Here is a 16,466-nt window from a genome sequence, read left to right as displayed (position 1 = left end):
AACCCATCATGAACAGAGACTTCCATTGTGTTAACTGAATCAGGGTAGAGATGCCTCACAACAAAAGACATCAGAGAAACAAGCATAAGTTAACTCAGAGAGTATTAACTCCACATTCTTTAATAAGGATTATGCAAGGTGGAAATCTGCTCATCCTCAAAGGGGCTGAGCATGCAATTTTCTTTATACTATAAATTCAAAACTTCATACAAAAACAAATCCCCTTTTTGCATCATGAAACTTCAGACAAATTTTAAGCAATAAATACAGAGTGATAGAACTCACTTTCCCACTTGCCACCCAAGTGAAACACTACCTACAGAAAGAAAGACAAGAAATACACACCACGTAGAGCAAAGCTCTGTACAGGAAATCCTTACGACCATCAGGATTCTGATCCAGCTTCCGTCGAATGAAAAATCCTCCCAGCTTGCGGATCAACGTGCTACACACCAAAGAAGGATTATACTCACTGATTTCAGTTTGCAGAAAACTACTACACATCCACAAAAAATTCCTTGCACACAACAAGCATTCAAATAACTGAAATTCTTAAAGACTAAACTGTATTACACTACTTGCACATGATGGGACTACACAAGTATTTCTCTGTTTCACTTACGAACAGGCTTCTTTACCCTGTCTTGCTCCATTTCACTGCCTTGACAGACCACTGACCAGGAGATTCTTGCACACTGAGATGCTGGTGACCCATGTAAGAGTTAACCTGAGCTGGCCCCAATCTGTGCACAGACAGCATGGCCTCCATGCCCATCATGTGCTGCACACTCCCCTCGGCTGCAGCATCAGCTCAGCCAGCTAATTTTAACAGAGCAATCTGCAGGCAGCTCCCACTTGGCACCAGCAATTACACCACCTGCATGGTCCTGCATTTATCTCACAGTGTAGCAAGAAGTTCTCATGACAACATCCCTTCTGCTTGACAGAAGCAAAGATGAATAAAGTTATTTTCTTGCAAGAAAATCCTTTACTGGCTCAAAAGACCAAACGTGGGTGCTTCTTTCTGCAGACAGGGTGCTGTGTATGGATCGTGGGCCTGCTGAATGCTGCAGAACTCAGGGTTCCCAGTGCCTAAAGTAATGTTAGATTATCTACGCTAAACTCTCTCTCTTTATTCTGCTGGCCCTAAGAACTAGCATTTTAATTGATAATTTGTATGAATGCCTTTTTCACTGGGATTATTACAGACCTGCACTTACTCATGTAAAATACTCTCAAAGTCAAGGTGTTTCCCTTCTTTCCTCATAATTTCCTATAATATCGTGTGGTTTTTTAGGTATCAAATATGCCCAAATTCTGTCTCAATGGCAAAATAATACCCAAAATACCTCATGTTCTTCAACCACCAGAAATGTAATTTAAACGCAGACTCAAGTGGAATACTTTTCACAAAGTATTATTCACCCAGTACTGTTGCTGCTCATTAGCCAGCTCACTAAACTGCATGAAGAGCTGTCCATTCACAACTCTTTTTCCCATATCATCTTTCCTTAGTCACCTACCCATTTTTAGACTCCAAGAAAGGAATATCCTTTCTGCTTACCCTACTAAGGTTATAACAGATCTTCTCAGAAGGATGTTGTGATGCTCCCTCTCTGAACATGTTACAGGAACTGAAGAAGTTCTACATGATGGCCCAGTAACAGCCAGGTAATTTTACGCTTGGACATTTTGTGCAGTGGGTCAGATCCCACCACTTCAGTCTTTTTTCAAATAAGGAGAGGTTATTACCTGAAAATGGGGATGTTGAGATTGTTCCCTGCAGCTATGTAGGGTGCTTTGATGTTATGGCAGAAAAGAATGAATGTAAGAAGCAGGTAGTCAATGTGGGACTTGTGAACCGGCAAAAAGATAAGAGGCAAATTCATCTGTGGTGGGGAGAGAAGGAAAAAAGAAACAAGTCAGTTGGTAAGAAAGATGAAATATTACTCCTTTTCTTAAATCCACTGTTGAGATTGCTAGCACCATCTTATCTGAACTGATGGTATTTTCCAGTTACCATAATTGAGTTTGTTTACTCCTGGTTTTCCTTCAGCTGGGACAAGGAGAACCTTTTAGGCAACTTGTCTTTAGCCAAGTAAAAACAAGTCTTTAGTCTTAGTTTTCATGGACTGTAGTTTTCAGTTGTATCCATTACATTAACAATGATTAATACTCCCAGTTTCTTCAGACTCACAGTGTTGAGACACCAATCAAACAATTAAAGGGATGTGGAAATCCTCACTGTCACCAAAGTACTGGTATTTCTATTAGATATTAACAAGGATTTATGAATAGTGCGTTTCCCAAACACAGCATCCAAAAAACAACAGAAAATAATAGGAACTTTTTTTATTTGTTCCATTTATCTAATCAGTATTTCTAAGGTAAATCCTGCAAGAAGAGTCAATTCATTTGAGTGTAAAGAAAATGGTAGCATTTATGAGTTTGTTCGACCAATTCCAATAAATATTGAGAAACTGGAAACAGATGGCTAGTAAGAAATAGGAAAAGTTTTTTCTTAAAGTTTTTTACTCTAAATCAAGGTAAAAGTGAAAAATCCTGACTAGGTCTACTAATTTATTACTGGCTATCTCAGCTCAAAAAACTGGAAATTATGTTGGATGCAGGTTACTTGAGATAATCATTCAGCCTGACAGTTAAAATTTGATCCTGAATCAAAGGTAAACCCAGAGTTCACATAGTATTTTAGGTTATGTAACTCTCAGAGCATTATATTTAATTAAGAACACTATTTCACAGATACACATCAGTTCTACCTACAATCTCATTTCATACAGACTTAGGAAAACTCTCACAAAAAGTGAAGTGCTGCAAACATTATTAGAAACTACTTCAGAAATCTACCTTACTGGATTTTTTCCCACCCTCCCTTACCTCTGTTGCTGCTTTGACCATTTCTATTTGACCTCTGTGGATCTGGATATTCCAGAAAAAGCTGTTAAACAACTTCAGTAACACCCAGCCAGTCAACCTAAGGGAAAACAAACACAACTCAAAAAGCTTCATTTATTTCTGCTTCTGTTTTATATTGCTTCTGTAAGACTAGAGGCAAAGCCTTTTAATCTGATAACTTATATTTAAACAAAATTACTGTAAAATCCAATTGCCAAACAAGGTTTTCCCTATGGTTAGTAGCCATATTTCAGCCTCCTGCAGTTATGAGACAAATCTTTTTATCAACCTCAGTGAAGGCTGGGAACTAGGAACATGACAGAGACAAAATCATCCTTAGTAGTAAATGCAGACACCACAGGAGAAGATGCTATCTAAAATAAGACTCTCTCTGAGATATTCATATCTACAAATTGTAGTATTGAATAGGCTACTGGAAAAATTGTCTTTCAGTCCGTGATGCTGCAGATAGCTGCTCTTGCCCATATGAGCCTGAAACAACAAATGATGCCAATACTGGTCTAAGCATTAGCACCAAAACTAATTTGAGAAAAGAAAAAGTTTGTGTTTAATCTTATAAGATTTATTCCTTGGAAAGGCAGAGTGTTTCTGCTGCATCTGAAAATGAAGAATAACTACTATTTTATTAGCTAATATTAGAAAGTGGATTTTTATGAATAATGCATTTTTAGAGTAATTATTATTTCTGCATAATGTGTTACGAGATCTGTTGGTATTATACAGAAAGAGCTTGTCCATCCTTCCACTCACTGACAATATTGATGAGACATAGTTCTTACCTGATTAAAGCAGGTGACACATTTGCTACCATTTCCTGGAGAATTTTCCTAGCTTTTTTCTTCACTTTGTTGATAGCTTTAGGATCCGTCTGAACAAAACTACCTGGAGTACTTGGTTCAGAGGCTTCATCTACAATGGCCTTCTGGACTCTAACATTAAAAAGTAAAGTTTATGAGACAGTTCCACAACAGAAGAGTCCAAGACACACACAACAACAGCTTGGAATGAGCATCCACACTGAACAATTGTGTACTCCAAATGCATTAAATTTAATTCAGTTTTCTAAGTTCTAATGTAACAGGCAGATGATGGTTGAATGAGCTCAAAGGTGAGCATATTAAACAGTATGTACACAGTTCACAAGTACCAATACTAAGTGACTGCCAATTTTCCTAAATGGTTAATAAAGTTAAAAATCCAGGGAGAACAGGTGCAATCTCATCTTTGTTAATGTTTTCTTTTTCCTGCCATAGCAATTTCATTGACCTCACTAGATAGATTTACGCAGTTGCTCTTTTGAACTTCTACAGTATTGTTCCTCTTGAATTCTCAGTTTTACCAAGTCTAACAAAATTTTTAAGGACTATTTTCCCCACTTAAAACACACCCAGGAGACAGTAAGTGGTTTAACATAACCATGACTGTGGCACAACACAGTCTGTTTTACTTTTCAAAAGCAACACTATCATCTTCAGATGGGACACAAACATTAAAAATTCAGGAGAATTAGGAATGTTAATGTAGGCAGATTGTGCCCTCTGACAAAAGTAGCCTCGAGGAATGAGCATGTGGTTGAATTTCTTTGTGTCCAAAGAAAACTGATACCTTAACAGCTGATCAGGGGCTCAAGATGCCATTTAAAATGAGGCATATGAAACAGAAAACAAGCTCCACAAAGTTAAGGGTGGATACTCCATTCTAAAGCCTTTTTCCATTTTTTGCTGCACTCTCCTGGTATATACTCAGGGTACTCCAAAATGCTGCTCTCCTCTTATTTCTGAACACTGACAATTTCTGATGACTGCCGTATGACTTCAGTGGTAATGATTTACATGAATTGGACAAACAGAAGTTTGAAGAGCTCTCATTTAGCAATTTATTTTTGTGTGTACTGTCTGCTGTTCCCCCACTACACAATGTTCATTTAGAGACTTGTAATTCTTAAACTCCCCTTTTACTATTCCAACTAAAATTGCAAGCTACAGTCCTGAAAGGCTGTGCTAAAGAGACTGTATCTTCTAATATTTTAACAGTCTGATATTCAAAACTTGCAGTTTCTAAATTAAGTCACATTTTAATGTACTGGTAATGTAAAAAACATTAAATTTTGCAATATCTTACCTGCTATTATTCAGCACATTTTCTGTCAGATTCTTGGCAAACATACCCTTATGAACATCCCTCTCTTGCACAAAAAGGACATAACAAAAGCGTCTCGCGAGCCACCCTCTGTACCTACAAAAGCATGAAGGGTATTTCAGTGTGATCCTCAAAATATTTCGCTGTCAAAAAAGTAGCATTAAAAACAACTAAAAATACAATTAAGAAGCAAAAGTAAGTAGAGTTTTATGAATGGCTGTCTAAAGGCTTCTGTATCTTCTAATAAATTGCCAGTATCTTTGTGTTATGGATGAAACAACTGATACATAGCACAAAACATCTGAGACAACTGGAGTCTGCATCCTTCAATTCAGGGTCATACTGTCTGAAAACATCCACAGAATCATAAGGAAGTAGCAACCAAACTAGCATATACATTTTGTCTGTCTACTGGAACTGACTCCCCAGCTCAACGAGGCCAAATGAAGTAACAGTGTTGATTTCCAATTTGGTGCCCCTTTCCACCGAGGGAAGAAAATGCCCAGCAAAGAGGTTTGTCAACTTCTTCAAGGAACACCGAGTCCTCTTGGGAAAGCTGCTCACGTAAGTGCAGGGTAAACTCTCACAAACACTTTTGAAAATATGTTTGCATTAGTCACCAAAACTAAATCCACTTTTTTAGTTAGCTTTTCTTCCTTTACAGTGTTTTCAAACACCCAGTCCTATGTGTCTTCTCCATACCTTCTCCTAGCAAAGTTTTAGCAAGAGTAGAACCACTAAATAATCAGTAAATCTCACTATAAATTCAAGTGTTTAAGGTAACTTATGCAGACAGTCTCTTCTTTTTAAATTAACTCCGTCCTCTACTCTAAATCATATAAGCAGCAATCACCTGAGAAAACATTATTTGGAATATCAAACATCACAGAAAATGCATGTGACACAAGACCGGTTTACATCCCATCCCCAGCAGTGGATATTCATTACTATTCTTCTTCTCACCTCCCTCATTTACCAGGTCAGGAGTGGACATGCCACCACTTACACAAACCAAACACCTGGGACCCCCAAACAGCAGAGCTGATGCGACTGGGCAGAATTAACAGCTGGATGAAAAATGAAATCCTGGCCATTCCTAAGCCCAGAGCAGCTAAGTATTATGTAAAACCCCTGTCCTGAGATCTGCTGGTGCAATGGCTGGCTGCTGCTCCAGCGAGTGTCCCAAACTGAACCGTGGGTGACAAAGCTCATGGTGGTTTCCATGCTGGAGCGCCGCCAACATCTCATCCCTTGTCATCACTCGAGTTACTGATCTTGGTGGTTAAAGCTCCCTACCACATTTCAGTAAATTTATACATGTGTTAAAAACAGCGAGGAAAGATGAGAAGGAACTTTTACACTGTGAAAGGCCAAAGCCCTTGAGTGCACTGTAATTAAGATGGGTGCATATGCACAAGTCATGGGCACAGAGTAGCACGTAATGATTACACAAATATTCAGACCAGCTATTTGTGCTGTAAGAAGAAGACTGGTGACTGTTTTAATTGCTTCTTTTTCCTTTTTCCCCTTCTCTTTGGGGTTTGAGAGACTTATTGATTTTTTTAGAAAGCAAAGATACGGACATGCTTCTTTCGGACAACGATTTTGATAACTCTGAACATATCACAACAGCACACAGCTACTGCAGGGATCTGTCAAGCTTCTACATTCATTTTACAGCTTAGACACAATGTAGTTTAATTGGAAAAATCTGTTTTCTGATCATACAGCAAAGAGAGAAGACAAAACCCACACAGAATGGACCAGTCACGAGACATTTAAAACTGAAGTTGTACCTCAGACAAAGGCTATGATAATGTCAATACAGTTACAGCGTGCTAGCAGTAAAAGAGGACCCCTCTTGCTTTCTAAGGCCAGGAAACTGTGACTATGCAGCCCCATGGGACCTCAGAATTTCATTAAAATTGTCCATTTTCACACTATGACATTCTGAGCTAAACGTGTTTATTTCAGAGTAATTCAGTAACCCATATTTTTTACTCCTTATATTTCCAATTCAAGTAACTTTGACCATTCAAAACCATTCAAGCATTGGACTTTTAAAACTAATTTTTAAGAAGTTATATAGTATTTCTGTTATATTTCTGTATTCTAAACTAGAAGCTCAACTCCTAAAAAACATAATTAATTCAAATTTAATAAAGAACAGCCTCTAACATTAGCTTCCTCCCTCTCAAGCACACACAATGCTGCCTTTCTTCCACTCAGACACTTTGACTCATTTCTTTCAGGCTGCTGGCCTCTCTTTGTTTGCTCTGACTCTACAACAAACACTGCAGGACTTGCTTATGCTAATGATTACTGTAAAAAAAACTTAGCAAGAGTTACTAACTTTCCAAAGAACAGAATATTTTTGTGCAATTCCAATATCCTCATCCCAGAACACAACATATGATTCCAATAGCGGAAAGACACGTCTTCATTTTTTAGATTTTTTCATTTATACCCCATTTCTCAGAAGCTGCACTCTGCCACTGAGGCAGAGAAGAGACAGACTCATAAGACATATTTAGATTTAATTGCCATTAGTGATAATAGTCAACACCTAAATTGTGAGGCAGATCTGCTTAGTAAATTAATTAATGCAGGCTGAAGTCATTCTGCACAAGGGAATAAATCCAGTCCCCTCACCATTATGCTACAGATGCTGCCATCTGCACTAAGGGAGAAAGAATTTAAAGGTGCTCTGTTTTTTTTGTGAAACAGGTTTGACCCCTACACTACTTGTCTATAACCTCAAAGGACTTTGCTCAGCTCACAAATACACACAGCCAGATTTAACAAGTATACTACTGAAGTCAGCACCAAACTTCTGCATTTTAGGACCCCAATATATATTAACTCAGTCCAGACCATAATAGAGATTTCCCTGTCATAAAATTAAAACACACTGAATTTTAAAAGCAAAAGCAACACTTGCTATATTACCTCGTATGTGTTTCATTGATGTATATGACATTACGTAGACCCAAAGAAGGAATACTAGAATTGAAGAAGTTATCCTGTAAAACCAAGAAAAAAGAAGATTGATGGACTACTTCATTACATAAGAATAGCTTTGTCTGTTACATTCACCATAAAATATAAGATAATGCAATGGTTTTCATTTATACTATAAGCAAAGCCAAACCAGAGAAGTGCTGAACCTGCTTAGTGCTGAACCTGCTTATACAGTATACAAACTGTTCTGAAATGAAAATGAAATTCAAGTCACTGTTCCCACGTCCAGTACTTTCAAACCATTCTCTAGGCTTTACTGTGTGGTTGTACTGGTTACACTCTTCAAGCCACAACATTTCATCAGATTCTGATGTAATATAAACCAGGACTTGTCATAATACAGAACTCCTCTTTGAGACAGAACTTTATTAAGCCACATTGAGCATTAGTGTAACCATGAGCGTTTGACGCTCAGTCTGAGACATCCAGTTTGCCAGCAGATCATGTAACAGTAGCCCAAGGGTCAGGATATCCATCCATGGTTAGGTGGCAAATCTCCACATTCCTGCTCTGCCTGAACAACAAACTCAGTCCAGCCCTGTAGATCCTTGTTACAGACTCCACAAGCCAAGGTATTAACTGGGATGAGTTTAGGAGCACTTCCACAACAAATATTCCTTAGCAGGAAGACCTAAACTTTACTCTTCCATATTTCAAGTAAACACCTCGACCAAGAGGCTGATTTCTTTCTACTTAAATAACACATAATTATAAAACTGGTACCTTGTCAGCAGTGAATTACAGCTAAAACTACTGGAACTGTACATGTCAAAGAAGACAAAAAAAGGACAGCAAAGGAGAAAGATGGTCACCAGCAATAGAAGAGCTGCATAACAGCCTCACCACCAACTCTGCTATGGGAGTCAGGTAAGAGTCATTTGTATTTTGTTTAGGATGCAGCATTGCCACAGAATTAAAATATATGACCGTGCTATGTCATTTGCAAATCAGGTAGAAATTATGTGCTACAGCAGGAGCACAGAGTCTCCTGCTCCCAGCTAAAGCACAACTGGACTGTACAATCAACCAATTGTTGCTCTAAGCTCTTAAGAGGAAACTTCAAGGTAGTGCTAATTTCTTTGACTATACACTGGTGATTTTTTTGTGGATCTTATAAGCTGATGACATGTTCTAGCAAAGAGAAGCAAAGTGACTTGTTCTTGGTCTCCCAAACAATCAACAAAAAGTTAAGTATCACTGAATGCCAGTCTATACCAGTCCATACCCGTGCTCTAAGCATCAGGTTAAACCTCACTATGAAACTCATCCTCCAGCTGTAATGCCATACTTTAGCTTTTCCTTATTTAAACTCTTCTCCAATCCTGTGTCAGGCAGAGCATGTGGTGAGTTCAACTGAACCAATTCAGGATGTCCCTGCTGGCACAAAGAAGAAGCCCAGTTCCCACCACCACATCCTGGCCTTTCCTGCTGATCACTACCCTTCGCCTCTTAACTTACAGCACATCTAGCACACCCTTTAATGTCCCACCTTCATGCAGACAAGACAAAGAAACTAAGATAGACAGACTGAATGAATAAAGCAGGTAGTTTGCTGCTTGGTTAGTGAACTTGATCAGCCCTCAGGAGAACAGGAAGGAAAACGAGAGAGAGAAGCAAGACTTCCCACTCTCAGCCCTGGCAAGTTGTTAGTTTGGCCAACACACTTAAGGAAATTTGTCTCATTCACTACTTTTCCTTAAGAAAAATAATGAAAAAGGCAGCTCAAAAAAAAAATTGGAATCTAATGAGAGGATTGTCTTAGTTACTGTCTATGCAAGGATGGTATTTTTTCCTTATAGCAGGAGGCAATAAAGGGCTTAATAGGTTGTGCCCCTTTCTTAAGTGGGATCTCAGGACAGTTAATTAGTCTCTTACTAAATGGACGAAATACAGAACAAGATTTTTATTTTTAAAGCATAACTCCCAGTTTGAGAGTAACAGCCTAATTACTAACAGGCTAATTAATAAATGCATGAAGCCCTAAGCTGAGGATTCACATATACCTTTTCGTAAGTCAAAACACTTGACTTATCTGTTTGAAGTAGTCTCAGTTTATCTAATTGCTTGTCTTGTTGCCCATACCATACACAGCCTTCACGGCACATTTGGATTTCTATATCACATTTGTATGTCATTGCAGCAATTTTCTGTTCTAGCAGAGGAATAGTGAAATAACTTCTCTTTGGTCAAAGAGTAAAGCAAATTTTCACTCTAGCCCAGCCAGTGAAGGTGTAACTGAGTGCAATCCAAAGCCCAGGGTGTACACATAGTCAAATTACAAGACGAACTGGTTGCAAATTGCATTATGCCATTTATCAGCATTTTGCATCTTGAGCTTACAGAAAGCCTGCCCAGTGCAGTTCAATAAAGTTCGTATTTTAAATCAGCTTGCACAACTTCTCTAGAGCCATCCTGACACTGTTCCCAGCAGACAAATATCCCCACTATCACAACTGGCAGTCCTTGTTTCCAGGCTGGGCAGAGAGGCAAGGAATCAGCCAGGTGTAGAAAATTAACTTTTCTTTCAAGTACAGGACTGAGCAAGTTGGAAAGGAAGCATACTGCTCAGTTTCAAAACTGTATTTATTCTGTGGATAGAGAATTAAAGTGTCCTAAAAGCAAACTTTCACACTTTCCTATGCACCAAATTCCTATTATTAATCTAACAGACCAGATAATTTTGCTATCCCATGTCCCAGTGATCATTCTGAGGAGCTGAAGAGTTTTGTGCAAGGAGTAAGTCTGCACTGAGAGGTGGGAGACCAAGCATCACAACAGATGTGTGCCATTCTTTAATTCCATGACAAATTAAATGCAACCACAAACAACAGTGAAAAACTACAGCACTTTATAAAGTAGAAACATTACGACCTTAATTCTGAAAGTAAGGAAACTACTGCAACTTCATTATGCTGCAACTATGCATTATTGTCAGACATAATCCATTCCATAATCTTCTTACCCGGCTCTGGGGAGTGCATACATAGCAACATCGTCCCACAAACGGCCTTTTCCTGCTCAGCAGAGCCTCCTTCCATTTTAAAGTGGCAGATCGGAAGAGAGTGGGACGAGAGTTACACTCTCCCTGCAGAACAAAAGACCACTGTGTAAATATGCAGAAATATGTGTTTTACTGTGTAGGGGAAAACTTTGAGGAAGAGGAGTTGATGGAGGCACACAAAAAATTACTCCTCAGTTGTGTAAAGCACAATTTTTTCCAAGGTTTTTCTACAATTTAGAAAAACAGAAGTAAAATCTCAGTGTTGTACTCTACGTATCTAAGCACTGCTGCATGGGCTGACACGCAAAATTTTAAAAGGAATGATAACTGTAATTAAGAAACAGCAAAGAAACTGCCAGCTGAGGAAAGTGAAAGAAATTAGCAGTACACTACATTGTCAATAATGTAAAGGTGCTTGTAATATGAGCAATGTATTTTAAGGTTCAACTGAACATCACCCTGAAAAATTGCAAGAAGACTCAATGTATCCAAAACATTAACTCCATGGACTCCGTAGGCAGTTTCACACAGAGTGACAGGAACTCCTGTGCCTTCTCCAAAGTTACACTATCTGAAGATTACAGAACAAAAAAATCCAGAGTGACTGCATTCACAGAACTCACTCACTGTGTTAGGACATAATGCAAAAACTGTAGTTAAGTATATTTTCAAAGACATTGATTGCTTTCGTTAAAGTCTACTGAATTATTGCTTGCCTGAGAATGAGGACTGGGTTGCCATTTTTAAACTACGCATTTTATTGAGAGGGAAGTTACTTTCAGTATTAAAAGAGAAGTTACAGAAACAACCAAACCAAAACCAAAATGTTGTTTAAAATAGAACTTTTAAGTGGAAGAGCAGCAGGGTAGAACAAAGGCTGGACACACAAATAGAGATCACCACATACTCAGCCCAGTGAGAAACACCTAGAGACTCAAAAGCCATGCTGAAGATGCTTAAAAACTGAATCGTGCATTTACCACATTTAGCAAGCATCATGAACTGGCAAATACTCCAAGGCTAAGTCTTCCATATGAAATAAACAAGTATCAAGATGCTAAGCTTGCCATAATCCCTCCTCTATCACCTTCTTTCATGCTAACTCCAAAACAAACCAACTTTGTAACAATGACATCTTCCTTCTGCTTGCCCCCAACCCCTCATTTAACTCTCCAACGTTTTCTTACAAAACCTCCTTTTTATCTCTTCTGACTTGCCTGCCCTTATTCCACTTTCTCACAGACCTCTTGGTTATTGCAGCCTGCTGTTCCATGTAACTTAGATCCAGCTAGATAGAAATCCCAGCTGCCAGGACATCTGTCCTTTCCGTCAACTCTGACCATATTTCCGATTCTTCTTCTGTATCAAGTTCAAACTCCTCCTCTCCAGATCCATGTCTAATTCCTCCTGACCTATGCTGCTAAACCAACTGCCACCATCCCAGTCCCCATGCGGCTCTTTTGGCTCCACCCAGACCACTCTGCTCACTGCCTCCTTTGTCCCTTCCAAATCCCAAGACTCACTCAATGGAGGACACAGACTTTTAATATGCTCTTTATTTATATCCACCAATTTTTTCCTGCCTTCTGGACTGCACGGAAAGCTCCAGCTTCAATGCCTATGTGAATGTGCAACTTCAGCATCAAGCTCCTTTTCACCTGCACATTTTAAACTACAACACTCAGAAGCGCAATAAACTTCCTACTTGACTTTCTGTTTGACTTTGGCTACTCCAGAGTGGGATTCTGTACATTTACTGCTATATAAAATGATTAGCAACATCACACCAGAAGACTGTAAGACTATCAATAGGGTTTGACAGGATTTTTCTTTTCCAGCAACATTATTCTTTGGCACAGAACTGAACTGTTGATTCCTCCTTACATTTCAAGTTAATTAAAACCAAACTCTATCATGCATGAGGGAGGTAATGCCTTATCTTCATTCTTCATAACAATAAAAAGTCCACCTCCAACTTGAAGAAATAATAAGATAAATAAGGTCAGTAACATTCACAATTTTTACTTACCCATTCCTCACTGGAATGCTTACATCTACTGATGCTGCAGTCTGCTGAGGTGGACAAATAGGAAACATCTATTGTTCCAAGGGACAAAGCAGTTTCATCCATGACACAGGAGTTGAACTGAAGATCACAAACTGCAAAATAATATCATGCATGTATTTGTATTTTATATATACATATGCATGCACAGAAACACACGCCTAATTTCAGTGATGGGCATCTAGCAATAAGTTAGCAAACTGGATTTTTTTCACCCTTCAGTAAAAGTTCAGTTCCAAAGACACTTCCTTGCAGCTAGAAATTGGCATGATTTTAATATGCTAAAAAGCCCAGCACATTTGACTTTCATCAACACAGCACACCAGTCAGCTTCCTGCATGCTTTTCTCTCCCTGCTCTTCTTCCTATAACAGGTCACTATAGTCCCTTTGTAATTTTCCACTGTTCTTTACTGCATGGTTTAAACCATGCAGCCATAAAGATACACGTAAGACACTTTCAGAAGTTTACAATTCTCTTGCACTCTGACCTTGCTCTTTCATAACTTGCTTCTCAAGGACACCTACGATCCACAAAAACTGTCATTAATGTTCTCACCTAATCCTATCTCACAGTATATTTTATATGTCTGGTCTAGCTGTAGTCAAACCAGTTTGCAAATTCCTCGGAAAGAAGGAGTGCTCTATAGAAAAGCACACCCCTAAATGTGAACACGCTGCTAACAAGTGACATTTCAGTCTTGTGAGATTAACGAGCAGTAAAGAAATCTAAACTTGCATTATTATTTTGAAACGGAAGTTTTGAAGTTCATATAATGAACACAGTAAATAATTATCCCTTGGCCAAAAAAAAAGGAAGGACAAACATATTAAAACAACTTAGCTTTTTTGAAAAGACTACAAGTTAAACTGCTTTGTTATTGAGAGCCACTGAAATAGGAATCCCAGCATTTTCACCAAGAGAAACTGTAAAGAGGCAATACCTCCTCTTCCATCTGTCACTGCAAGGAAACTTCTATCATGGCCAGGCTGTGGGCCACCAGGAATGAGATAGTTCCCACCCTGCATGCTAAGCTAACATCTGCAACAGCAAGACCTAAAAGTTTAGTCCAGCGTTTTTGCCTTTCTTAGTGCCTTCCCCAAGCTGCCACAAACGCATCCCGTGATACCTCCACGCAGAGAGCTACCACTACAAAGTGGAGTCTGAGCCAGTATAACCATGCAGACCATGCATATCCTGACACAGCCTAAGTACCTAAGTTATCCCTTTGTCTTTGCTGGCTCTTACATTCAATCTGCCTTTTATTTAAATGACTCCTCAGACAACTACTATCTAAACCTCCCGATAAATACAAAAAATGTCTGTCAACCTCTAAATGATGGAACCGAAATGCGTCCCACTCCTGCTCAAGGTGACCTTGGCTGCACCGGTATATACTATATTTAAAAAATACGCAATTAAAAGCCCGTGTCAGCAGCAGCCGCCGCCGCCGCCGCATACCTACCTGTGAGCCAACCCGCCCCCCGAGCGCCCGCTCCCCGCTGCGGCGCTGGCGCTGTTCACCTGCCGGCCACCGCCATCCCCGCGGGCTCCAGCAGTGCTCCAGGATCACCAGGGCTCCCTCAGCAGGGCTCCGCAGCGCTCCGGGCTCCAGCCGCGCCGCTCACCAGACCTGCTATAAATAAAACCGCGGCGCTGAGCGCGGTGCGGGTGCGCAGCGCCCCGGCCACGGCCGCTGCCAAGGGGCCGCCCCGCGCCCTGCCGGCCGCGGGCGGGCACCGGCCGCCGGAGCCCCGCGAGGACGGCCGAGGCCCCCCGCGCCCGCCCCGCCCCGCGCCCCCCGCACCGCTGCTGCCGCTGCTCCGCCGGCGGCCCCGTGCTCCCCGCGCTGCCGGGGCCGCACCGCCCCTCCCGCCACGCGGCAGCCGCTGCCCTGCCCCGCCCCGCCGCCGGGGGCAGCACCGCCCGCCCGGCCCGGCCCGGCCCGGCCCGCACCGCCCCTGAGCGCCGCCTGCCCCGTCCGCACCGCCTGCTCTGCAGCCGGCCCCGGCCCCGCGCTCACCGCGGGCTCCACTGCTGCCCCAGCCCGCCCGCCGGGCCCGCGGCGGCGCCAGGCCTGACGCGACTTCCTGAGCGCCCGGCCCGCAGCGCGGCCCTGCCCGGCCCCGGCGCTCCCTCAGGGCCCGCGCACCCCTCGCACCGCTGCGGTGCCCGGGCCCAGCCCTGCCCGGAGCCGCTCCGGCCGCCCCGGCCCTGGCTCAGCCGCCGCATGGTTCAACAGCCGCTTCCCCGGCCCCCTCCCCCAGCCCAGAGAGAGCAGCGACTCACAGCTGTTTTGCTCTCAAATCTGAGCTGCTAAACAGGAAAACGCTGGCAAAACGACGTGAAATGGTGTTTAAATGGGTCTGCAGCGACTCAGAGTTGGCGCTGAGAACAACTGCAGAAATTTCGGGACAGGTATCGATTTGCCTGCCCGGCCTTGCAGCAGTGCCAATTTGCCTTCTACTGAGAGCAAAAGTAAATGTTGATTGAGATTGCTGCATGTAACCAAACAAGGACGAGAGTATTTTTTGGCTTTGGCATTCTTGGACTGGTTAAAGATAGTTTTCTCTGTGGCTTGAGTTACAGCCCAGCGTAAAGGCTCGTGCCTACATTTCTTCTCTGAATGTCCAAATCACAGCAGTGCAATACAGGAATAAACTGACGAAATACACGATATCATTTATACTAATGCAAATACTCTGCTTACAAATTTAAGTACCACGAGGTGTTAGTTTTCCTCTTAAGGTCTTCTTTCTAGATGTTGTTTTGAAATTATTACAAATGAGAATTGTAAAGTAAGAATTACAACTGCCTTTCACACATAAAAGAAAATGCATAGATGTGATAGACAAAAACCTAACTGCTGCATGCATAGGGGAACTGCCCTAGTTCCCACAACTGAGTGCCTCCGGGGGATACCAGTGGAGTATTAGAGCTGATAGTTTATGAAAAGTGTTCTGCAGTTTGTGGGTCAGAAGGGATTTTGAGTCTGAAATTTCCTCCTTTAGCAAGAAGAAATGCTTAATTTTGTTGCAACGTGGACATTGGAATAAAAGACACCAAAAAGACCCTTTTCAAATTAAAAAATACAGTAAGATATGAGCTACTGAAATGTACAACTCCTATAAAGTTTGTATTTCTGTGTAATAAGCGGTCCAGTATTTGTGTATAGCAAATAGTTTTCTAAAACATAACATTATGTACAAAGAAAAGATGATCTCTAATTGTATTTCTTAGAGCACATTCACATACTAAAGTTTTCATCCAGTTTTCTCATAATCTGGGCCAGGAATTTCAACTT

At 41.0% G+C, this 16,466-nt stretch overlaps 1 protein-coding gene across 6 annotated transcripts in view; it reads right to left on the bottom strand.

Annotated features, from left to right (window-relative positions):
* Positions 1-16,466, bottom strand: part of GPAM (glycerol-3-phosphate acyltransferase, mitochondrial) — a 47,291-nt gene that overhangs the window by 14,982 nt on the left and 15,843 nt on the right. For 2 of the 6 annotated variants that reach the window (XM_048310743.1, XM_048310748.1), the window contains exons 1-10: positions 14,970-15,038; positions 14,628-14,798; positions 13,128-13,258; positions 11,060-11,182; positions 8,026-8,099; positions 5,059-5,172; positions 3,717-3,866; positions 2,899-2,995; positions 1,753-1,889; positions 346-445 (exon numbers count right to left, since the gene is read on the bottom strand). In XM_048310743.1, coding sequence (XP_048166700.1) covers positions 346-445; positions 1,753-1,889; positions 2,899-2,995; positions 3,717-3,866; positions 5,059-5,172; positions 8,026-8,099; positions 11,060-11,182; positions 13,128-13,229 — 897 coding nt within the window. In that variant the 5' untranslated portion in view covers positions 13,230-13,258; positions 14,628-14,798; positions 14,970-15,038. Of the gene's footprint in view, positions 1-345; positions 446-1,752; positions 1,890-2,898; positions 2,996-3,716; positions 3,867-5,058; positions 5,173-8,025; positions 8,100-11,059; positions 11,183-13,127; positions 13,259-14,627; positions 14,799-14,969; positions 15,039-15,451; positions 15,470-16,466 lie in introns of those variants that run through there. The other 4 variants (XM_048310745.1, XM_048310747.1, XM_048310746.1 and 1 more) reach the window with 4 other exon arrangements.

This window comes from Corvus hawaiiensis, chromosome 8 (assembly GCF_020740725.1).
Source record: "Corvus hawaiiensis isolate bCorHaw1 chromosome 8, bCorHaw1.pri.cur, whole genome shotgun sequence".
Classification (NCBI taxonomy): domain Eukaryota; kingdom Metazoa; phylum Chordata; class Aves; order Passeriformes; family Corvidae; genus Corvus; species Corvus hawaiiensis.
The sequence above is the reverse complement of the archived record's forward strand: the minus strand, read 5'-3'. Positions and strand labels throughout refer to the sequence as shown.